The sequence below is a fragment of the Drosophila guanche genome, unplaced genomic scaffold, assembly GCF_900245975.1.
Source record: "Drosophila guanche unplaced genomic scaffold, DGUA_6, whole genome shotgun sequence".
Taxonomy (NCBI): Eukaryota; Metazoa; Arthropoda; class Insecta; order Diptera; family Drosophilidae; genus Drosophila; species Drosophila guanche.
This window is the reverse complement of record NW_022995752.1, coordinates 43538-68440: the sequence shown is the minus strand read 5'-3', so window position 1 is coordinate 68440 and position 24903 is coordinate 43538. Positions and strand designations below refer to the sequence as shown.

The following is a 24903-nucleotide window of genomic DNA, read 5'->3' as shown; positions in this document are numbered from 1 at the left end:
AACACTAGTTAGTTGGGTTTCGAATTCGTGCAGAATGCCAAATTGTAAACACTGATAAAACCGTCAACAAAAACTATTTTGTAAAGTGGAGGTGGAAACAAGAACAAAACAAAAAAATGTATTATCAGCGTGCACAGCTGTGGTAAAACATATTTAAGCCATGAAAGCGAAGCCCTGAAGACACTTCCAATTTGGATTCTAGTTCGAAAGCTACTTGAGAAATGAAAATTCTGGTGTCGCTCTTATTTGTCGGCTGCCTCTGCAGCTGCAGCTGCATTGGGGATGATGGGCAAAAGATCACGGAGCTGCTCACCAAGAACACTGAAGAGCTAAGCGAAGCCAATGCTCTGTTGAGCAGCATCGACACAGTCGGTAAAAGAATCGAATCGAATCTGGAAGCGCAGCGAAAGGCTCTGCAGGTCATTGGTCTGGTCGAGCAGCTACTGGCCAAGCAAAATGATTTCCTGGAAGCCCAAGCCGAGGCGTTGTTGGAAACCTTCGCCAATAGCTCGCGGCAAGGCCATGAGTATGCAAAGCGAACGCAACAGGAACTGCATGATCTGACCAGGCTGCAGGAGGGAACCAAGCACTTGATCCTCCACCTGGAGGCCAAGCTAGACGCCTACCAAAAGCACCTAATCCAAAGCGCCCGAGGCATAGACCGCAGCATCGACGGCCTCACCAAGCTGGTCACGCGCTCTGTTCTACCCCAGCTCAATGGACTGCAGTGCTCATTCGACAGCCTGGAGACGGCGCAGATCAACATTGAAGTGGAGCTGAAGAGCCTGTCCGGTGTGAAGGAGTTGAGCGAAGACACCAACAATAAATTGGGCATCCTCGATCACCAGCTCAAGCACTTCAATCGCACTCAGGAGGCTCGTCTTGAAGCACTCACCAGCGCAGTCAGGCATCTGCGGCCATTGAACACGAGGCACATCGAAGCTGCTCTGCGCGATCTGATCATATCCCAGAAGCGCATCGAACTGGATGTGGAGAATTGCGGCAAGCACTCCCACCAGCATAATCCTCGACCTGAATCGCACTCCCCGAGCTATGGACCCACTGAGCATCAGCATCCACATCACGCTCCTCAGCCTGAGTCCCACTACAGCAGCTACACCCACCAGCAGCACGGATCACAGCAGGAGTCCCATCACCAGGGTTATGGAAACATTGCACCACAGCCGCACCATCACGAGCAACAACATTACCAGCAGCAGGCGAGTGCCAAGCCCGTGGATGTGGTTCAAGTTTGGAGTATTAAGGAGCCACAGAAGCATGGTAAGTGCAAGCATACAGCTCCCAATCTGCCAACATTTCTAAGATCAGTCGATTTCCAGGCGAGCGACCCGAAAACCATCGTGTGAGCGCCTATGCCGAGTCACCGGAACCCAAGGCAAAGCACGCATCGTGGTCGGAGACGCACCAGAGCAGTGGGCCCGTGTCTGCCCACTCGGTGTCCTGGCAACAACCTCTGCCCTGGGAGGAGGCATCTCCCTACCAATCCGCACCATCTCCGAATCATCCCCACGAACATCCTCACAGGCCTGTACCTCTGCCGCTGCCCCAGAAACCATGCCAGAAGGGACATTCAAAAACATCCCCACAGTCCTATAAACCGCAGCAGGTCTCTGTCTCTGGCCATGAACACGTTGCCCAGCCGGGCGAGTCCTACAGAATCTGGTATGCCGATGATTCCATAAAAGATGCTTACTAAAGGAATTTGAAAGTGGAACTAAATAGATCTCCTCGAGTAGGAAATTAGCAAATTGATTAACTGATTAAACTCTAAATAAATAAAACATAAATGCAAACCGAAAGAGTATCATTTTGTATTAAAATTCAATAGATGAAACTCATGTATACATATACATACATACATATGTAATCATATGATTGGACATCAGATCCACAGCAGTAACAACAGTAAAAGCAGGATAACAGCTGTACATAACAGCAGTAGAAAGAGGATAACATCAGTAGCAAAACTACAGCAGAGCTAGATTAACAGCAGATAAACAGCAACGGCAGAGAGAGAGAGAGAGAGGACACAACAGAGTAGAAGAGCAGCAAAAGCAAAGGTAGTCGAATGAACGTATTTTTAGTAGCAGCAGTAGAAATCAGCAGAAAACCAGCCGTGACTCTTGCTCTTACATTGTGTACTTGTCTACCACGATTTAATAATATTAATAAACTATATGTAAAGAATATTTTACATATATGCACAATCCTGGCTGTATGTACATATGTACATATCCATGTATGTACATATGATACTTGATCCGGATGACGAACAGAGGTGGTTGTGTAGATTTGTATGGAAATCAGTCGCTAGTTTTAAAGCAATTTGCCTGAAACTTTAGGCACATACAGAACCCCTTTTTTATGCACGCAGAGTGTTGGAGAATTATCAAAGATCGCACCATTATTCGTTTGTTTCTACATTTAATCCAACAAAAAGCTGAAAATATCTATTTTATTGCAAACTGAAACAAATACTGGAGAGCGGCTAAATACCTCATACGAGTATAGATGAAATGGATATGTTTAGGGAGTGAAATGTCTTTTTCTAAAAGAGAACCGATGTCCCAATAATGGCCAAAATCTTTTACATTCTTCAACACTTTCATGTATGTAGTACCTACATGGGTACATATGTATGTACATTCATACATTTCCCGTTTGATGTTATCTTTAGTAGGGCTAACATGCCTATTTTTGAATGAAATTTTTGGTAACAAACAGCTGCACTTCGAAGAAATGGTCACGTTTAAGGTCTGATATCGTAAGTAGTGCCCATGACACACAAAAACGCCGGTCAATCGCTTCCCTAAGATACCTATTCATGTATCTATAGGAAAAAAAAATGCAAGACGAACGTGACTATCAACATTTAGAAAACTGAGCACCCGAAAAGTCGTTAAACAAAATTAGTAGAAAATTAGTAGTATACGCAATGGAGGAGGAAATGTGGGGGATTGTGGGCAGACTTTAGATGGTTAGTGGCTAGGCAGAAGCAATCGTCGTCAAGAATCATCTATTTACGCCTGTTTTCGGGGGAAAGATTAGCCATTAGCAGTGCTTAACTTGCAGCTGCAACCCACTAGCTCGTGGAAGATAATAGCAAGCCCCAGCTGAGACACGTTTTGAAATGTTTTGAAGCTCAATTGCTCAATTAGCTTGGCTACTTAAGTTGCCGCCTACACAGAGTGTGGACAGTCAGCTGTGGACATCCCATCTCAGACATTCACAAGACACACACGAACACAATGAGAGCCGCATCGGTATTGCTATTGATCTGCATCGGTTGTGCTTTAACCTTTGCTGATGAGCAGGAGGACAAGTCGGGGGGCGACAGGAAGATCGTACGCATACTGATGGGCATCAGCGAACAGCTGGAGGCGCTGGACCACAAGGCGATTGAAGTGATCAAACATCAGAAAGGAGTCGAGCACAAGCTCAAGGATCAGCGTGAACAGATCGGGGGCCTTGTGCGACTGGAGAATGGACTGGTTAAACTGGAGAAGGACACGTCCGAGAGTTTCAAGTTGACGGCCACAGGCGTGAGAAATCTGACGGCCATTGTTAAGTCTTCCCAGAGCCAGAACGCAAATGCCATCAGGAATCTGGTCAAGGTGGAGAATGAGATCAAAAGAGCTTTGGGCAAGGTCGATGCCGTGCAAAACAAACACCAGGAGGAACTCAGCAAGGTGACCAAATCCGTGGACAAGCATCTGGGGGAGATTGAACAGCTGCTGAAGCAGGGAGTCATCAAGGAGCTTGCCTCGCTGGACAGGAAGGCCAAAGGTCTGCAGCAGCAGCAGCGGAACATTGAGGCCAAAGTGGTCTACTTGGATGAGCTAAATGCGATGACCAGTCGCGCGAATCGGAAAGTGGATCATCTGGAGCAGGGACTGCGCTCGCTTAACTACACCCAAGCGGAGAGTCTGGCTGGCATTGAGAAGATAATAATCGCAGTGCATGGAGACAACTCGCAGATTGAGCACAAACTGGGCGCACTACTCAGCAATCAGAAGAACATTGAGCGGAGTCTAGAGGTGTGCAAGCGTTGGCAGCATCAACATCCAGGCCCAGGCAATGGGAAGCCACACACAGGATACACACCCGTGCCCGTCCACCAGTAAGTCTATTGATCAAGAAGACACAACCTATTAAGCTCTCCCCCACTTTAGTTCGCAGCCGAGGCAAAAGCCGCAGGAGTACGAGACCAGCTACGCCACAAACGAGGAGACCGAATACCTGTACAAGCTCTGGTACGGCAAGGACAAAGAATAAAGCAACTTTCGTCAACTTTCTTGCTTCAATTTAACAACAGAAAATCTCACTCAGTTTAAACATAAATAAATGCAAATGCAATCAAGGATTCCCTTCGTTCTACATCAGAGCTGGATTCAAGGGATCGACCTGCCCATCAGTGGGAGCAAAATTAATAATTAATTGCGATTCATGCTGATTCCTGTGCTCCGAACGATGTAGCTTAGATTTCGCTTGTCCACGAAATTCCTCCACGGAGAGGCCAGTCTCAATTTTGTCGCTAGTGGCATCTGGATTGGATGGATAGGCATCGTCGCCGGGCAGCAGATGCACCACACCATCATTGCATTTGTACATGACAGGATGGGTGAGCACGATGCCCTTGGACGCGCGTTGAAGAGCAAACTGACGCAGCTCCTCGAGGGTGCCAAAGTTGAGGCAGCGCGAAAGTTCATAGAACTGAGGCGGCGGCAGCCAGAGCTCTTTGCGCAAACAAGCCTGAAGATAGTCCAAAGGGGAGCGCCACTGTGTCGAGCATAAATAAGGATTAGTGGGGTTCTAAAAAGCTTCTTCAATGGAGCTGTACCGCACAATCCTTGACCTCATTGGGCTCAATGTGCAGGCTGGGCGGCTGTTCGAGGCAGGTCAGAAAGAAGGCCGTTACAAATCGCTTCTTAAACGTGGAAGGTGTGCGCCAGGCAGACCAATCGTGCAGTGACCAAACGTCTGGTAGCACATCCAGCTGCTTGCAGAGCTCCAGGAACTGGCTCGCATCATTGTGCACCACATGCTGCCAGTGAGCGCGATCGAACTGTTCATGGAACTGCCCGTAGCCGCTGGTCGAGGTCAATGTCTTAGCATCCCTGCACAATAGGATGCCCAACTCCTCAAATGTTTCGCGTATGGCGGTCAGACGCAACGACAAGGAGCTGCACAAAAGACTAAAGGCAATGAAGATGCGTTTGGGCGACAATTTGGCAAATCTCACGTGTCAATCGCGTCATCGGTTTCCGGCCGTGAATTGAATATCTCGGGACGTGGACCCTTTACGTGGCAGACGTCGTTCAGCATGGAAGAGCTAATGTTGTGCCGCTGAAAGTGAGAGAGCCACGCAGGTGAGCTGTCGCTGGCGTCGCACACTCCGCCTGGAAATACAGACGAGTCCGGCATGAAGCTGGACTTTGAGGCTCTCGTAAGCAGCAGCGCCTAAAAGAACAGGTTCGTTAATATGACCTCCACGTAGGGCTTGGATTGGCTTACATTGTAATCGTAGGAACGCTTTGTAGTTGCTGCTAATGCATCCTTTGCCAGCAGTATTAGGCTGGAGGACGGTCGTATTTTGGCCAGCACCTGTTTCGACATATCGCTTAGGTAACAACCGATATCGATAGTTACCGTTATCGATAGTAATTTCGGGTTCGCCGGATCCGATCAAAGGTTTATTTTGGACTGAAACGATATGGAAACTGTTTGCCGTTTCTAATTTATAACATGATGGTTGCTCCCCAAGATCCTGGCACGTACAGAGCCTCAGCTAGCCTAATACTAGCTGCTAAGGAGGCTTCCTCTGCAAAGTTTGACTACAGCGTGAGCAAGGCGGGAACAAAGGTGGAAAATTATTTAAATTACAAAATGTATCTTTTGTCCATTAGTTACTTTTAATCAAACGCAGCGAGCGCACCTCCTATGCCTTGAATCACTGCGTCTTTCCTGGCGGCGTGTTCGATGCCGGAGCGGATGAGTCTTCAGAGTGGCTGTCATATTTTCGCTCCTTTGGCGTAACAAACGAGGATCTGAAGCGGCTGAGCTGCGATCAGGTCTCGACAAGGCCGGATTTCCTGTCCTGCGGCCAGAATTTTTCCAGAGACATCTCCCTGAGGCTGACAGCTCTAAGAGAAGCTTTCGAAGAAGTGGGCCTGCTGCTTTGTGCCAACGAGGAGGGCCTTAGGCATTGGCATGCCACCACTCAGGGCGAACCACGGACTTTGCTCCTCCAGCCAGACGAGCGCTCCCAGTGGCAGCAGCGAGTGCACGACGATGGCACTCAGTTCCTGGCACTATGCAAGCATCTGAACGTCCTGCCCAATCTCTGGTCGCTCCATGAGTGGTCAGCTTGGAGAACTGCGGCAACTGCAAGCCGCAAGTTTGACACGGTCTATTACGTTACCGCTCTGAAAGAGCAGGCGAAGCAGGTGAGCCTGCTGCTAGAGCCCCAAGAGGTGGCCTCGGCGCACTGGCTGAACCCGGACGCCGCCTGGACACAGTCCCAAAACGGCACAATCTGGCTGCCATTTATGCTGCTCTACGACACGGCTCGACTGATGAACCTGCGCCGTTCGGAGGATCTCCTAAAGTTCTGCCGCCAGCGCAGTGCTTTAGGCACAACATTGGTGCAGCCGGTGTACTACCGCTGTGATGGCTGCATGTTTGGAGTGCTGCCAGGCGACGAACTCTACGTAAGCGAGCCGGAAAAGTGCACACAATCCATAATGCTGAACGTGTCTGTGTCCGAACTAAACAGCAGCACCCGGCAGTACAATCGGTACATCGCCTACGACTTTCACAGGGTAGTGCTGGCCTCAAACGTTCCTCCCTTTGATGGCCATCTGCAGCTGCAGGAGCACGTCAACAGCCAGCTCTCGAAATTGTAATATAAACATTTGTGGGATAATTATATATATTTTGTTTTGTTACGTCAAAAGATCACTTCCCAGCTCCAGCTGTATGCAGCGGCAGGCATGGCACAGTCCATCCTTGACCGCAAGTCGCTGCTTGGCCAGACGCTCTGAGTCGTCACCATTCTCGGACAGGCCCACGCCAGCCTCTGAGACGGCCCTTGAGTACTCGATGGCCAGGAGTGTGTCAGAGAGCTTGGCGTCCAGTGGGGATTGGCAGTGAGCACAAGAATCCAGCTCCTCGTGGGCATTCGCAATAATTTTATCGCCGGTGCGAAACACCGTGGACACTGTGGCGGGATAATTCTGTTGCAGGTTATGCACAAAGGCGTAGGTCAGGTTCTGCAGGCTGGCAGTTGGGCCACGCTCCTGTCCATAGCTGCTGCCGGACTGCCGCAGCGGCTTCAGTTGCCGGGCATGTAAATAGAAGCGAACTTCCTGCTCGTTGAGATCCCTCAGGGGACGCAGAAGCTTGACACCAGCTGCCAGCCTGTCGTCCAGTAGGGCCACGTCCAAAGCGGCGCTACCTCCGCGTCCCAGAGCAATAGCTGTCAGCAACTGGCTGGCCAGATCGCCACTGATACGCGACTCAAAGACGTGACTGCAGCATAGCCTCTGTGCCACAGAGGCTAGTAGGTGTTTCAGCTGCTGCTGCTGGTAATCCTGTCGAGCTGTCAGGCTGCGGAGTTTATTGAGCTTTGTGTGAGGCTCCTTGGCAGCTGGGGAGTATTCCTCGAGCCGCTGCAGCGAGCAGGGCGATGCCCCAAACTCAGTAACATAGAACTCGAGTGGTTCGTAGCGCTTGCTGAGTGCTTGAAGGGCATGCAGATTTATCGATTCACCTCCATGCACGGACTGATCGTCTATGTACACAACTCGGGCATTGCAATGCAGTCGCCTGAATGTGTTTTGTGTCTGCGCGAAGTGAAGCATGTCCAGGAGCACCAGAGACTCGGCAGAGCCATCCAATGAGAGTAGGACATCAGCGTTGCGCGGTAGGACTTTGGCAGCACCCAAGGCTGCTCGAAATTTGTGTCGACAGTGGATAAGGAAGCAGTCATGACACTCGGCCACGCGGAAATTCAGTTTGTAGAGTTCATTGGAGGCCACACCGCACTTGCTGCAGTCTCCTAGGCTGATCAATATCCCGGTGGGCAGGGACTCCGCTACCATTGCATGGGCAGCGCCCTCGTCTCCAAAATCATCCTCTCCAATGCTGCACATGCCAAAATAAATGCAAATCAAGAATTAAATCAAATCAATTTCACAGGTAAACGAAATTCCCAGGGCTGGATGCGACAGAGAAGTATCGATGCTTATCGCGTATGCAGCCAACTTGTCAAGCAACCTTGCAACAACTGAGTTTCCTTGAACACTTTGACCTTCTATGCCTACAGTTTATTTTATAAATATTCCAATCTTGTCGAAACAGTATTCATCTATCAGAAAAATTACATTTTCAGTGGTGAGCGTCTATTAAATCAAATATAAAAATTGAGGAATAGGGTTTTGGACGGTATATTTCAAAATGAGAAGGTATGTTCCTGAGGTTGAGACGGTATATTTTATCGATAATTCCGCGGTCACACTGTCAAGCAAGGCAGCAGGAAAAAGTGCAGTGAAAAACACAAAAATAGCCATTAAAACTGTAATTTGTTGTAGAAAAATAATTGATAAGTTAAATTTAAGGCCCAAGGTACGTCCAGTGTGGGTTTGTGAGCAGAAAAGTGCACAGCAAGTACAATAAATTTGGGCGCAAAAAAATGGGTGCCGTCGTACATACATACGTATGTAAATTCGCATGCATGTGCGTGGTGTGAGTGGTAGTGTACGTGTAGTTGTGTGTCTGTCATTCGTAGGCAGGAAAAAGTATCGGGTAGCATAATCGAGAAACTTTCTTATTGACGATAGCAGAAGAAGAAGAGCAAATAATGAAAATTAAGAAAAACTATCAGTTATTGTCAAATAAAAGATAAAAGTCAGGAATTTCGTATATTTACAGAGCGTACAGTTACAATCAGCAGTTACAAGCGTAAGGAGCATAGTACGTATCGCGGTAACTGGCACTGTGACGTAGAGAGTGGACCCGAGCGGCAGAGGTCATATTAAAAATATATATTTGGGCGCGTGTGCATGTGTGTGCCCAAGCACAATTAACCGACCGACCAACCCCCCGCCCAGCTTCAAAAGAAGGCCGACCAACGCAACCACAACGACGACCAGAGCACTATCTAGCTGCCTCCCGTCATCGAAATGATATTAGAAAATTCGGATAAGCTCAAGGACTGGCTGAGCGTAGTGCTGGAGCCACTGTAAGTTGTTGTGCCTTGCTCTGAGTGAATTGAATTTTCACAATTTTACTCTTTAACAACAGCTGCGATGCGGACTCGTCTGCTTTGGCGCGCTATGTCATCGCGCTGCTTAAGAAAGACAAATCGGATAAAGATCTCAAACGCATCATGATCGAGCAGCTGGAAGTCTTCCTGGGGGATGAGACGGAGCGCTTCGTGGAGCGTCTGTTCGATGCCATTGCTACCGAGGAATACTTGACGCTTCCCGCTCCCCTGCCTGTGGCAAGTGGCGCTGTTGAGCTAGATCTCGATGTGGACTTGGCACTGGCCATTGATGGCCCCACCGACATTGAGTCTGTGTTGGCCGCCCCCTCACCCCCTTCGGCGACATCAAATGATATTGTGATAAGGCTCGCAGGCAATCAGCCGCAGCTCGACCAGCAGCAGCCACAGGCACCGCCGAGCAGCGATGCACGGGATGCTGACGCCCTGGCCACCGCCGTCGTCAGCCAAGAAGCCAGTATTGCCTCCATACCCACAACAGATGCCAATTCGACCACGCACCCCAAGCCAGCCTTCGATGTGAGTAGAAAGATCAAAACTCAAACCCAGGACAGTGCCTAAATTGTTCTTCCTTTCTGGTCACTTTGCAGCAAAAAACCAAAGATTCGCAGAACCCACAGCAGCAGCAGCAGTCTGCGACGCATTACCATCATGTGCGCAGTGCCAGTCCCCCAGGTAGGAGCAGCGGAGGAAACGTCGCCTTGGCGGGCAGCAGCGCTGGATATGCCGACAAGGAGAATCAACCACGTGAAAGTCGCCGGCGTCGAGCGTCCCTGCGTTCGCGATCACGGTCTCGCTCTCGGTCCAACGATCGTGTCTTCCGGCGCTCCAGATCCCGGGATCGTCGTATGAATGAGCGCGAGAAAAGCCAGCGCCAGTTCCGCAACAAATCTCCACCGGGCGCGGCTGACAATCGTCACCATGGGCGACGTAACTTCGATCGTCGCCGCATCGGCGGCAACACGGATGAGCGCCAGCGATTCGGCGGCAGCAACAAGAGTCGACGCTCGCACAGCCGTTCGGTGTCGCCCGAGCGGAATGCGCGTCGCAACCAGAGCTCCCCAGAACGGGGACAGGCGCTGCCCGCCGCCAACCAGCTGACGGTAGCGGTGCCAGTGCCCATGCCAGTGGAGCATCCGGCATCACATCCGCGCCAGCGTTGTCGAGACTTTGACGAGAAGGGATACTGTGTGCGCGGCGAGACCTGTCCCTGGGATCACGGCATCAATCCGGTTGTCTTTGAGGGCATCAACAACTCTGCCCTGATGATGTCCATGCGGGAGTACAATCCAGATGCCCCTGAGATCTGGGCACGTGGCGGAGTGCCCCCTCCGACAGCTGTCCAGGGCCCAGCGGGACCGGGTGGACCAAACCAACCAGGCCAGACCAGCATCAATCCTTTCTCGGGGAATGTGCGTCCGAATCCCCTGATGGGCGGCGCGGGTCCCAATCCCATGGGTGTGCCCAATCCTGCGGATTATGCGCGCAACCCAGCCGCTCCCCCGCAGCCAGCCATGATGCCATTCTCCTTCAATCCCACAGCCGTCGCCACACCGCTTCAGCGGCAGCTCATCCCCATACCCGTGGTGGATGGTGCGCCCTCCGGCGGCGTGGCCGAAATGGGCAAACGGCGCTTCGAGCTGGAGGACACTGTGGCCATAGCCGATGTGCCCACCAAGCGCAAGGTGCCGATCAACAGTCGCCTGGGACCGCGTGTCAATCCGAATATGCAGCAGCACAACAGCTCGCTGGAGCTGCGGAAGGTGCCGCGAGGCCTCAACACCATTGCCCATCTGAACAATCACTTTGCCAAGTTCGGGAAGATCGTCAACATCCAAGTGTCGTACGAGGGCGACCCAGAGGCTGCCATAGTTACCTTCTCCACGCACGCGGAGGCCAATGTGGCCTACAGAAGCACGGAGGCGGTGCTCAACAATCGCTTTATCAAGGTTTTCTGGCACAACGAAAGCACCGGAGCGGAGGGTGGACAGATGAATCCCATGGGCGGTGGTGCCATGGGTGGCGGCAGCGGTGGTGGCAGGAAGAACGCCAGTCAGTACCATTTGCACAATGTACCCGCTGTGCCCACGCCCAATGCGGACAGTGCGAAGATCAGCAATGCCACACCGCTGGCCGAGGCGGGAGCGGGCAACAATGCCACGCCGACGGCAGAGCAGGCCAACACGGCAGCACCCGCCTCAATGCGACTCAAGCTTAACACTAGCACGGCAGCAGGCGGCGTTGGCGCAGCTGGAGCAGCGGCGGGAGGTGCGGCAGCAGCGCGACCGCTCAATCCGTCGGCCAATGCAGCGAGCATTCGGAAGAAGCAGGAGGAACAGCAGAAGGCCGTGCATCAGCTGGCCAATGGGCTGCGCAAGCGCAAGCAAGAACTGCTGCAGAGCTATGTGAAACAAATGAAGACTGCACTCGAGCTGGTCGAGCGGCTGGATCATCAGGATCCCCAGCGGGCGAACACGCTGGAGACAATCAAAGTGCTGCAGGAGACCATCGACAAGCTGCGCAAGGATGTGCATGCCGATCAGGACCAGCTGCAGGCGCAGATCCAGCAGCAACAACAGCCGCCCATCAAGAAGACAAAAGAGCAACAGAAGAAGGAGCTGCTCGACATGGAGCTGGAGCTGTTTGCCCAGCAGCAGGAGGGCAACGACACAACGGCCATACAGAAGCGTCTCGAGGAGCTTCAGCGCACACTCGGCGGCAGTCAAGCGCCGAACAACACAAAGCCTCCACACTTTGCAGCCACACCAGGGGCAGCCGCAGGCAACCGCAAGCGGGCCAACTTCCCGGAAGGCTCGACGCGTGTGGACAGGAGAACAAAGGCCATCGTTGTCACGGGCTTTGCGGCCGAAGAGGCGGACTTTGTGCTGGGGCACTTCAAGGTAGGTTTCAGTCGGGAGCGACAAGGGTGAACAGTTTTATGACTCTTTGCAATCTTTTATCATGCAGAACTTTGGTGAGATTTGCAAGCATGATGTAGACCGTGAGATTCCACAGCTAATACTCTCCTATGCGACACGCATCAATGCGGAGCAAGCAGTGCATCGTGGAAAAATGTACCAAGACAAGCTGCTGCAGGTGCGTAAATGCTTAAGTTCCATTTATAGCTATAGCTAAATATAATTATCTGGTGTTCGTAGATCACTTGGGCGCCTGTGGTGACGCCAACGCCTGCGCCAATGGCTGCGCCCGCTGACAAGTCTGCTGGGGCAACTCCTGTGGCCGTTGCACCTCTGGATAACACAAAGCAGTTGATTCAGTCTGTTAGCGAGAGCGAGAGTCTGCTGGGCAGCGACACGTTGCCGGAGCTGCGTCTTGAGGATGAGGAGGAGGACGAGGAGTCCGAGGATCGTTCCTGGCGTCGTTGATGCACCGCCCTACGCTGCTAGGTGCCGAGGCGGCAAGCTCCAAGTGGCTCATAAGTGTTAGGGCACCCTTAACATGTATTTGTTGTTATTCTATATCTAAAACTGATGATGGATTGAATGATGGAAGCGACGCTGTGCAGGCGGCAGCCATAGGATAAGATGCGATGGGCCACCACACCACCTGCACCAGCACACTTTTGCATATATAATTAAACGATCTAAATATTACTAATATGTTTACTGAATATAAGTTCTAAATCGCATACAAAATACTACCGAATGATTTAACGGCGAATCGCACGTCCAATGTTCTGTCAAACCACGAAGAGCAGGCAAAATTGAGAATGGTGTAGCATATCGGCTCAGATCAGATCAGAACAGATCGGATCAGATCATCATCTAATACTTTGTATTTACATATTTTTCACTCTATCCTTTTTCTTATATACACGTATATATTTATGTATATGCCTATACATGTATGTACACAACTAATTGTTAAGATTTTATGTTGAGTTAAAGCTAAAGATAAAATACTAAAACAACACAAAAAAATTGCAAAACAAAAACCCCTCAAAAAACAAGCGCAATGAAAAGTCAAAGGCAAAAAACAAAGCGAAAAAAGCACGTAACAACGTGAATACAAAGCCCGGCAAGTTATATAGAGAGATATAATAAATAAATTAAATAGTTTCGTATTTCCCTATCGTAATGAGTCTTATTCATTTGGGATTTTTATTTGGCCCCAAGCAGCATGTGGAAAAAGCGGTCGGTACGCTAAACATATCAAGATGTAAATATCAGAGCAGGCGCAGCTGCTACAGTCGGCTTTGCGACGATGTGGAAAATAAACAGTGGTATATGTAGATAATAGAATGAAGGTATGAAGCTAAGCGAACAACGGCGATTACATACGATTACCCAACAGAATACACAAACTGGCAGTTATAGTGATAGTTTGGTAAGGGCAAATTATGTATGTATGAACAGAAAACAAGTCAAATGGTCAAAATCAAGCAGTGCTCGAAGAGGCTCTGTCGTACTAATACCAACGTTCCGTTGGTCCACAAACGCAAAAACGGCGCTTGAGTGATTAAGTGCCGAGACCTGCCTCAATGCTGTTGGGAACACACAAAGTTAATATTAGGTGAAGAAAATAGGCTTACAAATGTCCAAGCTCAATGTGAAACAGGGTTGACCAGCAACAATGACATCTTATTCCTTAGACACTAGTTATTTCTTAGTTATTAGTTTAAACCTTATTTTATATGGTAATGTCGAATATTAAAGTCGAGGAATATCATTTCCGATTAGCAAAACATAACTTTAGCCCCTTGTCGACCTTGGGGTATTAAAATATTCCCACTCAACGTATGAAACTTTATTAAACCCGGTGAATGATTTCAAGATCAGCTTAATTTTTAAGAATAGTGGAAGGATATTTCTACAAGGAATAAATAAATAAACGGGGCTTAAGTGGGTTAAGTTCGATGTTAACTCACTCTTTATTTATGGTATATCGGTATATTTCATCACTTTGTTGGTATATTACTGAGGGCGGTCTTATCGTAAGCGGTCCTAAAATTGTTTGATTTGATTTTGTTTGCTATTTTACATGACAGCGGTTTTAAAATGTTTACGCACAGCCCGGTATGCAACAACTTTTCGCCACTACGCTAAGCAAACAACAGAAATGAAATTTCTAAACGTAGCCGAGAAGAACGATGCGGCCAAAACAATTGCCGGCCTGCTCTCAAATGGGACCGCGTTTCGCGTATGTATTAGACTAGGGTCTAAATATGCCAAGGACATATTTAATATCAAAATACAATCTTACAGCGCGAAGGTTATTCTGTTTACAACAAGATCTATGACTTTGAGGCAGCAGTGCGTGGGCAGAATGCAAAAATGGTGATGACTTCGGTGTCAGGCCACCTGATGCAATTGGAGTTTCAGGTTTCCTATCGAAACTGGCGCGTCGTGGATCCCGGCTCCTTGTTCGATGCGCCCGTGAGGAAATCCGTGGGCGAGAGCTATTTGCCAATCAAGAAAACCTTGGAGCGTGAGGTTCGTGGCTGTCAGGGACTCATCATTTGGACGGATTGCGATCGAGAGGGCGAGAACATTGGCTTTGAGATAATCAATGTGTGTCAAGCGATAAAGCCAAACCTAACTGTTTATAGAGCCAGTTTTTCGGAGATAACAGCCATTGCAGTGCGGCGAGCCTTGCAGCAACTTGGTCAGCCGGATAAGCGGCAGAGCGACGCCGTGGATGTGCGCACGGAGCTGGATCTACGCACTGGCGCTGCCATAACCCGCTTCCAGACAATGCGACTGCAACGCCTGTTCCCCGAGAAGATAGCGGACAAGCTGATTTCGTATGGAAGCTGTCAGATTCCCACGCTGGGCTTCGTGGCAGAGCGCTACAAGGAGATAGAGGCCTTTGTCTCCGAACCCTTTTGGAAGATTCGAGGTAAGTCACTTCTCACTTACTCAATCAAAGTAAATTTATCAAAATTTGTACTCTTTATAGTGCTGCACACCATTGAAGACCTGACTGTGGAGTTTAACTGGGCGCGAAATCGCCTGTTCGACAAGGAGGCCTGCGAGAACTATCTGCTGCTCTGTCTGGCGGAACCAGAGCCCCGCGCCACCGTCGAGAGTGTCACAGTGAAGCCGAAGCACAAGTGGCGTCCCACGCCCCTGGACACAGTCGAAATGGAGAAGCTCGGCTCGCGGAAGCTCAAGTTGTCGGCCAAGGAGACCATGACCATAGCCGAGAAGCTGTACAGCAAGGGCTTCATCAGTTACCCGCGCACGGAGACTAATCAGTTCTCCAAGGAGTTCGAGCTGGCACCGCTCGTGCAGCTGCAGACAGGACATAACAACTGGGGTGCTTTTGCCCAGCGCGTGCTGGACTGGGGCCCAAATCCGCGCAATGGCAACAAATCGGATCAGGCGCATCCTCCCATACACCCCACCAAGGCCGCGGACAGTGAGTAAACACAAAATAAGTTCGATTTAGAGGTTCAAATAATATTTCGCCTGTAGATCTGCAGGGAAACGAAGCACGCGTCTATGAACTAGTTGTGCGACACTTTCTCGCCTGCGTCAGCAAGGATGCCGTTGGCTCCGAGACTCTCGTGAACATAGATATCGCGGGTGAGAAGTTCACTGCCAATGGTTTGGTCATTCACGAGCGCAACTACCTGGATGTGTACGTATACGACAAGTGGAGCGCCAAGAAGATTCACCACTACGAGCGGGAGCAGCGCTTCGAGCCCACGGAGGTCTCACTGCACGAGGGAGCCACCACTGCCCCGCCCCTGCTGACCGAGGCGGATCTCATTGCGCTGATGGAGAAGCATGGCATCGGGACGGACGCCACGCACGCCGAGCACATTAACACGATCAAGGAGCGCGGATACATTGGGGTACTGGACAAGGGTGCCCTGGTGCCGGGTGTTATTGGCATGGGTCTGTACGAGGGCTACGACGCCATGGAGCTGGCGCTGGCCAAGCCACAGCTGCGTGCCGAGTTCGAGGCCGATTTGAAGCTCATCTGCCAGGGGCAGAAGGATCCGCAGCTGGTGCGCACCGAACAGATAGCCAAGTACAAGCTCTCCTATCAGCAGATCACCGACAAGATCACGGCCATGGATGCCAAGATATCGGCACGCATCAACGAGGTGCCATCGAACGAGCCGGCAGGCGGGAACAATCAGCAAACGCAGATGCAGACGCTCTTCCAGTGCCCCAAATGCGATGAGGCACCGCTGGCCCTCAAGCCCAAGAAGAACCAGCAGGGCTGGTATATTGGCTGCAATAACTTTCCCGACTGCAAGAATGTCGTCTGGCTGCCGGCGGAGTGCAAGGAGGTCACCGTGCTGGACGAATGCTGTCCCACGTGTGGCACTGGGCATCGTCTGCTCAAGTTCCGCCTGAGCACGCCCTACTACCGGGGCGTCTTTAACACGCCAAGTGGTTGGTACAAGACCTGTTTGCCCTGCGATAGCCTCTTTCGGACCACGTTCAACATTAATTTGGACTCTGTAAAACGTGTGGGAGGTATTGTGGGCACAGCAGGAGGAGCTGGTGGACCCGGAGGCGGTGGTGGTCCTGGCGGTGGTGGTGGTCCAGGAGGCGGTGGTGGTGGTCCCGGAGGCGGTGGCCCTAGTAGAAGAGGTCCCGGAGGTCGCGGTGGCGGCGGTGGCGGACCTTCCAATGTTGGCGTCGCAAGAGGCAACGGCCCTAAAGATGGACCGACCAAACCCAAGAAACCAAAACCAGCCACCCAAGCCAAGTCGAAAAAAGCCACAAAAACAACTGGAAGCATTCGCAGCTATTTCAGCAGTGCCAGCCAATCAGAAAGTAATAGAGAAATGGGTGGATTCTTCGACAGCAACGATGGATTTGAAGAGGCCATGCTGGCGGCCGCAGAGTCCGTTGAGTCGTCGGGCAATGCTCCGCCATCCACTGGGAATGCAGCAATTGATTTTGATGATGACATAGCCGCCGCTTTTGCTGCCGACGATGATGCGGAATTTGAGGCATTGATGAACACGGGAACAGGAAATACTCGAGGGCATAGCAATGCGGCTGAAGCGCTGGACACGAGTCTGTCCTCGTGGATAAGCAAGCAGTATGCAGCGGAGGAGAAGCCCATGCCGTGGGGCAGTCGAGAACGCGCAGCAGCCTCCACTCCCACGCCTCCTCCTAAACCGGCAGCCAAACGGACGAGAAGGGACAGCGCGGAGTGGGAAACACCAGCAGCTGTTGCAGCCTCTCCCTCGGCAGTGCGCTGCAGCGGTTGTCATCAGCCAGCACGGCAGCACACCGTGCGTCGCGATGGACCCAACCAGGGACGACAGTTCTACAAGTGTCCCAAGCCCAATGAGTGTCAGTTCTTCCAGTGGGCGGACGAGCTGCCATCCACATCCGCAGGAAGCTCTTCAAGTGAATCGTCGTGGCAAACGAATCGTGTGACGACGGTGGCCAATAATCAACACAGCTCCACCCAACGAGGCACCCAAATGCGTTCCAACTCCAGCAGCACAGTCACCATAACCCAAACTAAAACGAGGACAACTCCAGCGCACGGCGATGAGCAGCTGAAGTGCAACTGCGGTCAGCTGGCCAGCAGTCTCACGGTGCGCAGAGACGGACCCAATCAGGGCAGACCGTTCTATGCGTGTCCCACTCGGGAGAAGTCTTGCGGCTTCTTCAAGTGGGGCGATGAGGGTGATGAGAACGCAGGTACGTCACGAAATGCGGCCACAGCAGGAGGATCATATTCCTGGGGCACCGGCAATCGTAAACCATCCGCACCTGCGACCGAAGGCAGCAAAGCGCGACGTTGCGGTCTGTGCCGCCAGGAGGGTCACACGCGCAACAAGTGTCCACGCAAAAGTGACTTTGATATGTGATCGAAGCGGAATAGATTCGTTTTTTTTTAACATTTATTGGAGCGAGCTTAAAATATTGCAAAAATGTGTCAGGGATCAAGTGGATCCGATCCAACAGCACAATTGGTTACAAGCTTGTCACAATGGTTTCTATACACACAAAAATAGAGAGTTGAATTTATGTACAAAAAATTGTATATATGTAATACCCAACAAACCAAAAACGTGCCTTTTGCGAGCGTGGCAAATTGCTTAACACACTCGCCATCGAGCTCTCATGCGAGTAGTTTGCGATTCAAATGTGTTATTGGGTTAAGTCTCGCAGTTGACTCTCATGCGAAATTGCTTGCTCGCGTTTGGTTTTCTGGGTAACGTATTTTTAAGCTAAAGTAAACAGAAAGAAAATAGTTTTGGAATTTTTGTTTGGAATGTCGTTAAGTTTTATACATCAATCGTTATATATAGAATATATCCATATATATATATATAGTGTTATTTATATATGCTTAAGTGTGTGGGAAAAGACAGATCTTTGAATGGAATATAAGTTAAAATTCGTTAGGATGTTTTTTGTCGTTTAAATGTATAAATAAACATCAAGTTAATAAATAGTTAAGCTACATTACAGAACAATTTGAGATGCGCTGGAATTATGCGAAGAATAATAATACCATTAAGTACAATAAAATCACTAAAATTACGCACTCCTTGGCCAGTACCTGTGGGGGGGGGGGGGACAACACATACATGTATAGCAGCCATTGGATTGGGTTCGTGGTGCTAAAGATATGCTCTATAGATCTATATTTTTATATGTTAGACTTTTAGATTTCAACTTCTGGCGTGAACTGACGTCAGAAGTAGATCTCCTCCTCCTCGGGCTTGGCTCGCGGTGCCGTACCCGTACCCGAGTGTCCTCCTGTGCGTGGCATGCCCGTTCGACTGCTCGTCGGCGTCCTCTGGCTGTAGTGAGCGGACTCGGCTCTAGTCACCACTGCAGTGGGTGCTGTGGCTGTGCCTGTGCCTGTCGTTGCCTGCTGTATAATCGCCGGAGAACTGCCCGTTCGCGAGTGCTGCGGCACCAAAGTGGGAACCGTGGGAGTGGATATGCCTGTGGGTGTGGCCGCCGCCGCGTGCCGCTTGTCCGCCAGTTTAAGTGGAAAAATTTGCTGCACACTGCCGGCAGAGGGAGCTGGCGATGCTGACGAGCTATTGTTGAAGCTGGCGGACTTGTCGACGCGCGAACTGGCGCTGGAATTGCCGCTTGAAGAGAGCGAGGAAAGTTTCATTGGCAGCTTCTGCTTGACCAGGCTGGAGTTGGCCTTGGGTGCATTGTTGGCGCTAAGGAGATTGACTGGCGGTGTCTTGCAGTTGGAGTTGCCGCTCAGCCACTTTTCCTTTCTTCGATCTGTGGTTCCCATCACGCTAGGGGTTCCCATCGCCACGCCTACGCCGTTGTCCGTCTCGTGGCTGTCGTCACCCAGCGTAGGAGGAAGAGCGGGACTGCATTGGTGATTGGCGGACACCGGCATGGGTGGCAGCGGTGTGCTGGGAGACAACAAAAGACCCTGACTGGAGAGCAGTTCCATTTTGCGGTAGAGCTGCTCCCGCTGCTGTCGCACATCCTCCTGTTCGGCCTTGATCTCCTGTTGAAGCTGCAGCTGCTGTGCCCTCATCTCGGTCAGCTCCTCCTGCTGCTGCAGCTTCTGGCGTTGCCAGGCGGTCTTCTCCTCCTGCAGCTTGTCCTGCAGATTGCGCAGCTCCTCCAACTGATCCTTGTGCGTGTACGCGCTGGTCCTGGGACTCTCACGGTACAAGGCCAGCTGCAGCTGCAGGCTCTGGATGCTGGTCATCTGCTGCGAAATGATGCACAGAAGGGTGTGCAGATGATGCGACACCTGCAGCACGGCATAATTGCTCTCCAAAGGCTCCTCAGTTGGCTGTACAGCAGCTGCACCTCCACTTAAACTCGCACTCGCTGTGCTCTTGGTTTCCCGCTTTGTCTCCTCCAACTCCTGTAGGCGTGGCGTCAGCACCAGCTTTGAGCCCAGCTTCCCACGCTTCTCATCGAAACCAGCGAAGGTCTCCGCTCGCTTCGGCAGTGTGGGGGAGGCAAACTGATCGCTCTGCTTCTCGCCCACGCTGCTGAGGGTGCGGGACACAGGCAGACCCGTGGCCGCTGTGTATATGGTGGATGCCAGCTGGCTAATGTCCTGCACAGTATTCAGAACTCGTCGCCACAGCTCACCAGTGTCGCAGTCGGCGCTGACGAGATCTTTGTACGAGCCGAGGGCAGCCAGGAAGTTGGCGGCGCTGCCATTGGAGGAGCCAGTGACATCTCCAAAGGGATGCTGCTCCTTGAGCAGATTCAGCTGCAACATAAGTTTCTCCTCTAGCAGGAGCGCTTGCTCGATGTCCTTCTGCCGCATTTTCTCGATGGTCTCCCGCTTGTTGACGCCAATCCTAAGCTTCTCCTCCGCCGTGAGATCCTCCGCCTCAATGATGTCCGTGGCGGGGCAGTCGAGCACAGCCTGGCGGATGCTCTGTATCCAGGCATTCTTGTCCTTGGGCGTCTGCACCTTCAACTCGTACATCTCGGGAAAGTCTGGGTTGGAGCTGATAATGTAAATGCCCCTTGACTCGGTGCCGGCCTTCTCGCGGATGAGCAACTTTTGCAGCGGCACCACGCCCGCCTTATGCTCGGGCGTGAAGAAGCTGTACTTGTTGTGGCCGGAGTTTTCGCTAAGGAAGCACAGGCAATCGGTGAGCACAACCACGAGGACCAGCTGCGTCTTGGCCCTGCCCTGCATGAGGGTGGCCAATCCATCAAACTTCAGGCGTCGTCTCGACTCAACGCCCAGCTCCGCCTTGCGGAAGGGTTTGTTCTTGTAGATGGAAAAGGACTTGGCATCCACACGGCCATAGATTTCCAGCTGTCGCTCGCGCAGCTCCTTCTCCGCCACGCAGGCATCCACGTCGACGAGGAGTGACTTGACCAGGTTCAGGGCATGCTGCAGCTTGTCCGTTTCCAGCTTATTGTCGCGCGCACTCTTCAGCAGCGGCTCGATCAGCAGCGGATACTTGGTGAGACGCTGCGTCACAAACAGAATGCACTCGGGGATGCCCTTCTTCTTGAGCAGCGGATTCTGCAGGCAATGCTTGTACCACTCCGCGAAGCTGGGCTCTGTCAGGCAGAGCTTGAACTGCTCGAGGGCACTGCGATGGTTGGCGCAGAACTCGCCGTACGCCAGCCTCAAGCACTGAGCCTGCTCCAGAGAGAAGAAATCCAACAAATTGTCCGCAATGCTGTCCACGATGGGCTGCTCCCGCTGCTTCTGCCGCAGGTGACGCAGGAAGCAGGTGTGCAGGTCCGTGAGTTGCTGCAGGCGCGGGAACATGCTATTGAGATTGAGAGCGGGAAAGTGCCGTTCTAGGCTCTCCACAAACACTTTCTGCATTACGATCAGTGTCTGGCAGTGGTGCTTCTCGGTCATAATGAACTCGTAGATGTGCTCCTGCCGTTTGATCTGCAGCTCCTTGAGTGTTTTCAGCAGCTCCTTGGGTACGTTAGGCGTCCACGAATCGTGCTCTTTCAGCACAATACCCAGAGCTGGATCGGCACCCAGATCCTGGGCCTCAATGGGCGGATCGTTGAGGAACTGCAGCTCGGATCGTATCAGCGGCTGGTCCTCGGGATTGCTGAAGGTGGTGGCATCCGGTCCGTCATAGTAGTCCTGCCCACCCGCTGCCATCCTCCTCGCCTTGCAGTCCAGATGATGCTCCTTGATCTGGGCCAGCGTAATGTTTGCCCCACAGGCGTCGCAGGCGCTCAGCTGGCCCCCAACCAGAGACTTCGTCTTAGCCTTGGGCTTCTTCTTGCGAAAGAAGAGGGAACCGCGCTTCGGTCGCTTCTCTACGTTGTCGTACACCTCGATTTTGGCATGGGAGCGCAGCAGGCTTTGATTCTCATCCTCGCTGTCTGTCAGGTGGCGTGCCAAAGCCTTGATATCCTCCTTGGCTATGATCGACGACGTGGAAATGCTTTTCTGCAGCGGTATCCGGCTGATAATCTCCGTGGCCAGACTTCTCTTTGCCGCAATCCGCTCAAAGTCGCGGGCCAGTTCCGCCTCGTTCAAGGAGTGAGTGGAAATGCCTGTAAGCAAAGTAGAGGAGAGAGTCAGAAAACACAAAGAAGTTGTCAATGGCCGTGATAATGGCAGTTACTAATCGGTAGGTCTGGACTGCTTTGGCTCAGAGCATTTACCGTAGAGGTATGCCTACAGTTGCTACTACCCCCGAGATAAGGGGCTTTTGTGGAATTCCTTATCGAAATTGAAACTAACTTTTGCCTGGGAATGGCACTGTGCTTGCACCCTACACAGCGGATAGAACCCTACATTCGATAGAATAATACTCTATCTTATCTATTTATTATTGAGGTACACCCTCATATGGCTTCGGTTTGTTTTCAACTTTATCGTACATATAGGGGGGGAACCACACACAAATATACAATTTATAATTGCTTTTTATCTTTGGGTGTTGATATGCAATGACGGCACCATGCCAAAGGCTGTTACGCACGGATCCAAGGTGGAAATGATATTCGACTCCCACTCAATCGAACGAGGGACGCTGCTAATACCAATTACGGGGAAGGTATGTTAGAGTTAGTGATTCCTAAATGGTTCATGCAATTTATAATACGATCAACAAAGTGGAAGGAAGTAGATCTAATGGGAGTCCGTAAAGTATAGGCGGCTCAACAAGTCAACGCACTCCAAGTCACCTTTGATCAAGTTGTGCAAACAAATAACACAAGGCCTTTTCCAACACTAATTCAGGATGGAAAAAGCTAGACAAATGGAAATCTCACACTTGCATTCCAGGTGAGCACAAGCAGGGACACAGTAAAAAGTTTTTATGCCTTTAAACTTTAACTAGGGATCTAATTTAACACCAAGATCATCAATAAAGTTAATTCTATTAAGAGCGTTCCCGCAAAGAGTGTAAGAATCAAAAAAGAGGGCATGAAGGTGTCAAATATGTGCAAAGCTTATTAACTGAATGCCATTGAGATCGCATTACAAGCGAGACTAAAATTGAATGTCCTTATACTGGACAACCGCATACATGAGTACTCGAGAGCTTGTTAGTGCATTAATAAAGAGTGTGACAAGTAGGGGACAGTATAGATAATGAGTTTGGTGCAGACACGACGGACGTTTCTGGCAGCATTCTCTCCGAGAATTGCATTCTCAAGTCGACTACCGAAACTGCATCACCAGCAGCTGTCGTTGCCCTTGGCGTGACAAACGATATTAGCTGCTTCGAGTGCCCAGAGTCGATTGTGAAAAGGAGAGCGGTTGAGAGACAGAATGGCTTGTCTCTTCTTCATATTTTTTTCATATTTACCTCCAGTGCTGTTTCGTGCTGAGCGGCGTCGCTGCTCGGTGACACGGATCGTCTCCTGCTCCTCGCTGTCCAGACTGGAGAGGCTGACGCTCTTGTTGGTGCAGTCCCCGCCAGCACTGGCATCGTCCACAGCTGTCCATGACTTTCGTCGATCCGTGTGCAGCAGCAGACATTGTTGGGGCGCCGTGGAGGACCACATGGCGTAGGCATGGGAGGAGGCATTGTTGCCGTTGGGCCCATTGCCACTGAGGTCGGGCAGAGAGGCGCTTAGAATGGCTGCACTGAGCAGGCCATGATTGGCGAGGCCCTCCTGCATATGCTGGCCACTGGAGGAGGAGTTCTTCATCTGCACCACCGTTTCACGGATGTTCTGCAGCTGGCTGAGGGTGTCCTCAAATATGTTGTTGTACTTGGAAGCCAGGGCTGGGCTGTGCGGTGTTACATTGATGATGGGAATCATGTTATGGATATTGTTGTTGCTGCTGGTGTTGTTATTATTGAGACAGGCAGGAGCAGGAGTAGGAGCAGGAGCAGCTGTCGAAGTTGGAGGCAGAGTTGGGAGAGCAGGTGCGTTGATTACAGGTATGCAATAGTTTTGGCTTTCTACAGTGACGCGCCCCGTGGAGCCACCATTGATGACGGACGCGGTGCTCGGAGGCTCAGTCTCGCTGCAGTTGGAGTTTAGGAAGTCGGTGACCACATCGTTGTCGCTGTCGTCGCCTCCGTTGTCCATAATAGGGCTAGAGTGGTTTGCTTTTGCTTGTTATTCAGTGGTGGCCCTAGAAAACGAAAAAGAAAGTTTAGTATACAATATGCACGCACACACCTGCACGCATGCCCACACATACACACACACAACGACAGCGGGAACAACAACAGCAGCCAGCAACACTCTTTCGCATGCACTATTTATTGATTTTCTTTTGATTCAACCCTCGGATCACGTCTGTGCACCTTGTTGCGCGCGGGGTAAATTGTTGCGCCTTTTTAAGGACGACACTTGTCCTTGCACAAGTGGAACAGCAGCAGCACAGCAACAACAATGGAGTGGGTGTAAAACAATGCAAACTAAAGCAACTGAGAGGGCGGGGGAGCGAGGGTACACTGTTCGTTGTATTTATTCGAAAACTAAAAAGAGCTAATAGCTATGAGATATTTTCACAGTATAAATGCTATTTGAGACACATTATTTGTGGTTTTTTTTTAAGATGCGTTTTGCCTATCGCTAGGTCGCGACGGGCTATCGTTATCGTAACGTAGATGTGACCATGATACCATTGCCCAGTAAACCAACGCACAGGTGTTTTGCGTGGGTCGCAAGCGAGAGTTTTGCAATTTAAATTCGTGATGTTAACTAACATAGACCAGTCCCTAAGAATTTGGTTAGGAGTTT

General features: G+C 50.9%; 8 protein-coding genes across 9 annotated transcripts; 5 read left to right on the top strand and 3 right to left on the bottom strand.

The window, feature by feature from the left end:
* Positions 1-172: 172 nt before the first annotated feature.
* Positions 173-1801, top strand: LOC117587931. The gene is made up of 2 exons (XM_034278918.1): positions 173-1281; positions 1341-1801. Exons 1-2 carry the CDS (start codon positions 222-224, stop codon positions 1715-1717), a joined length of 1437 nt encoding a protein of 478 aa, XP_034134809.1. The 5' UTR covers positions 173-221; the 3' UTR covers positions 1718-1801.
* A 1400-nt stretch (positions 1802-3201) lies between these two features.
* Positions 3202-4378, top strand: LOC117588235. Its single transcript, XM_034279385.1, has 2 exons — positions 3202-4141; positions 4194-4378. The coding sequence occupies exons 1-2, from the start codon at positions 3270-3272 to the stop codon at positions 4294-4296; spliced, it is 975 nt and encodes a 324-aa protein (XP_034135276.1). The 5' UTR covers positions 3202-3269; the 3' UTR covers positions 4297-4378.
* LOC117588234 (nucleoside diphosphate-linked moiety X motif 19) lies at positions 4308-5681 on the bottom strand. Its single transcript, XM_034279384.1, has 4 exons — positions 5536-5681; positions 5264-5481; positions 4862-5204; positions 4308-4800 (listed from the first exon to the last, which is right to left on the bottom strand). Exons 1-4 carry the CDS (start codon positions 5635-5637, stop codon positions 4396-4398), a joined length of 1068 nt encoding a protein of 355 aa, XP_034135275.1. The 5' UTR covers positions 5638-5681; the 3' UTR covers positions 4308-4395.
* Positions 5682-5709: 28 nt separating this feature from the next.
* On the top strand, positions 5710-6951 carry LOC117588233 (nucleoside diphosphate-linked moiety X motif 19). Its single transcript, XM_034279383.1, has 2 exons — positions 5710-5862; positions 5928-6951. Exons 1-2 carry the CDS (start codon positions 5767-5769, stop codon positions 6924-6926), a joined length of 1095 nt encoding a protein of 364 aa, XP_034135274.1. The 5' UTR covers positions 5710-5766; the 3' UTR covers positions 6927-6951.
* LOC117588232 (cytoplasmic tRNA 2-thiolation protein 2) lies at positions 6939-8260 on the bottom strand. Its single transcript, XM_034279381.1, has one exon. It carries the CDS (start codon positions 8172-8174, stop codon positions 6966-6968), a length of 1209 nt encoding a protein of 402 aa, XP_034135272.1. The 5' UTR covers positions 8175-8260; the 3' UTR covers positions 6939-6965.
* A 260-nt stretch (positions 8261-8520) lies between these two features.
* LOC117588231 (zinc finger protein swm) lies at positions 8521-13388 on the top strand. Its single transcript, XM_034279380.1, has 6 exons — positions 8521-8646; positions 8953-9262; positions 9325-9823; positions 9895-12204; positions 12272-12400; positions 12463-13388. Exons 2-6 carry the CDS (start codon positions 9204-9206, stop codon positions 12688-12690), a joined length of 3225 nt encoding a protein of 1074 aa, XP_034135271.1. The 5' UTR covers positions 8521-8646; positions 8953-9203; the 3' UTR covers positions 12691-13388.
* An 859-nt stretch (positions 13389-14247) lies between these two features.
* LOC117588208 (DNA topoisomerase 3-alpha) lies at positions 14248-18151 on the top strand. Its single transcript, XM_034279344.1, has 4 exons — positions 14248-14464; positions 14530-15163; positions 15224-15685; positions 15742-18151. The coding sequence occupies exons 1-4, from the start codon at positions 14306-14308 to the stop codon at positions 18114-18116; spliced, it is 3630 nt and encodes a 1209-aa protein (XP_034135235.1). The 5' UTR covers positions 14248-14305; the 3' UTR covers positions 18117-18151.
* LOC117588207 (rho guanine nucleotide exchange factor 18) lies at positions 18137-24758 on the bottom strand. Of its 2 annotated transcripts, none has more exons than XM_034279342.1 (3): positions 24359-24758; positions 23511-24289; positions 18137-22248 (listed from the first exon to the last, which is right to left on the bottom strand). In XM_034279342.1, the coding sequence occupies exons 2-3, from the start codon at positions 24241-24243 to the stop codon at positions 18950-18952; spliced, it is 4032 nt and encodes a 1343-aa protein (XP_034135233.1). In that variant the 5' UTR covers positions 24244-24289; positions 24359-24758; the 3' UTR covers positions 18137-18949. The 2 variants fall into 2 exon arrangements, with proteins under 2 accessions (XP_034135233.1, XP_034135234.1); XM_034279343.1 differs by having other exon boundaries at positions 24417-24758.
* Positions 24759-24903: the final 145 nt, after the last annotated feature.

Bases quoted from the DNA above. Each gene is read 5' to 3' on its own strand.
- LOC117587931 (XM_034278918.1), top strand. From the start codon at position 222: ATGAAAATTCTGGTGTCGCTCTTATTTGTCGGCTGCCTCTGCAGCTGC. The intron at 1,282-1,340 runs GTAAGTGCAAGC...GTCGATTTCCAG, and splicing joins TAAGGAGCCACAGAAGCATG to GCGAGCGACCCGAAAACCAT.
- LOC117588235 (XM_034279385.1), top strand. From the start codon at position 3,270: ATGAGAGCCGCATCGGTATTGCTATTGATCTGCATCGGTTGTGCTTTA. The intron at 4,142-4,193 runs GTAAGTCTATTG...CCCCCACTTTAG, and splicing joins ACACCCGTGCCCGTCCACCA to TTCGCAGCCGAGGCAAAAGC.
- LOC117588234 (XM_034279384.1), bottom strand. From the start codon at position 5,637: ATGTCGAAACAGGTGCTGGCCAAAATACGACCGTCCTCCAGCCTAATA. The intron at 5,482-5,535 runs GTAAGCCAATCC...CTGTTCTTTTAG, and splicing joins AGCGTTCCTACGATTACAAT to GCGCTGCTGCTTACGAGAGC. The intron at 4,801-4,861 runs GTACAGCTCCAT...TGCTCGACACAG, and splicing joins ATGAGGTCAAGGATTGTGCG to TGGCGCTCCCCTTTGGACTA.
- LOC117588233 (XM_034279383.1), top strand. From the start codon at position 5,767: ATGATGGTTGCTCCCCAAGATCCTGGCACGTACAGAGCCTCAGCTAGC. The intron at 5,863-5,927 runs GTGAGCAAGGCG...TTTGTCCATTAG, and splicing joins CTGCAAAGTTTGACTACAGC to TTACTTTTAATCAAACGCAG.
- LOC117588232 (XM_034279381.1), bottom strand. From the start codon at position 8,174: ATGTGCAGCATTGGAGAGGATGATTTTGGAGACGAGGGCGCTGCCCAT.
- LOC117588231 (XM_034279380.1), top strand. From the start codon at position 9,204: ATGATATTAGAAAATTCGGATAAGCTCAAGGACTGGCTGAGCGTAGTG. The intron at 9,824-9,894 runs GTGAGTAGAAAG...GTCACTTTGCAG, and splicing joins ACCCCAAGCCAGCCTTCGAT to CAAAAAACCAAAGATTCGCA. The intron at 12,205-12,271 runs GTAGGTTTCAGT...TTTATCATGCAG, and splicing joins TTGTGCTGGGGCACTTCAAG to AACTTTGGTGAGATTTGCAA.
- LOC117588208 (XM_034279344.1), top strand. From the start codon at position 14,306: ATGACAGCGGTTTTAAAATGTTTACGCACAGCCCGGTATGCAACAACT. The intron at 14,465-14,529 runs GTATGTATTAGA...ACAATCTTACAG, and splicing joins CAAATGGGACCGCGTTTCGC to CGCGAAGGTTATTCTGTTTA. The intron at 15,164-15,223 runs GTAAGTCACTTC...TACTCTTTATAG, and splicing joins ACCCTTTTGGAAGATTCGAG to TGCTGCACACCATTGAAGAC.
- LOC117588207 (XM_034279342.1), bottom strand. From the start codon at position 24,243: ATGGACAACGGAGGCGACGACAGCGACAACGATGTGGTCACCGACTTC. The intron at 22,249-23,510 runs GTAAATATGAAA...CTTTGCTTACAG, and splicing joins AGCACGAAACAGCACTGGAG to GCATTTCCACTCACTCCTTG.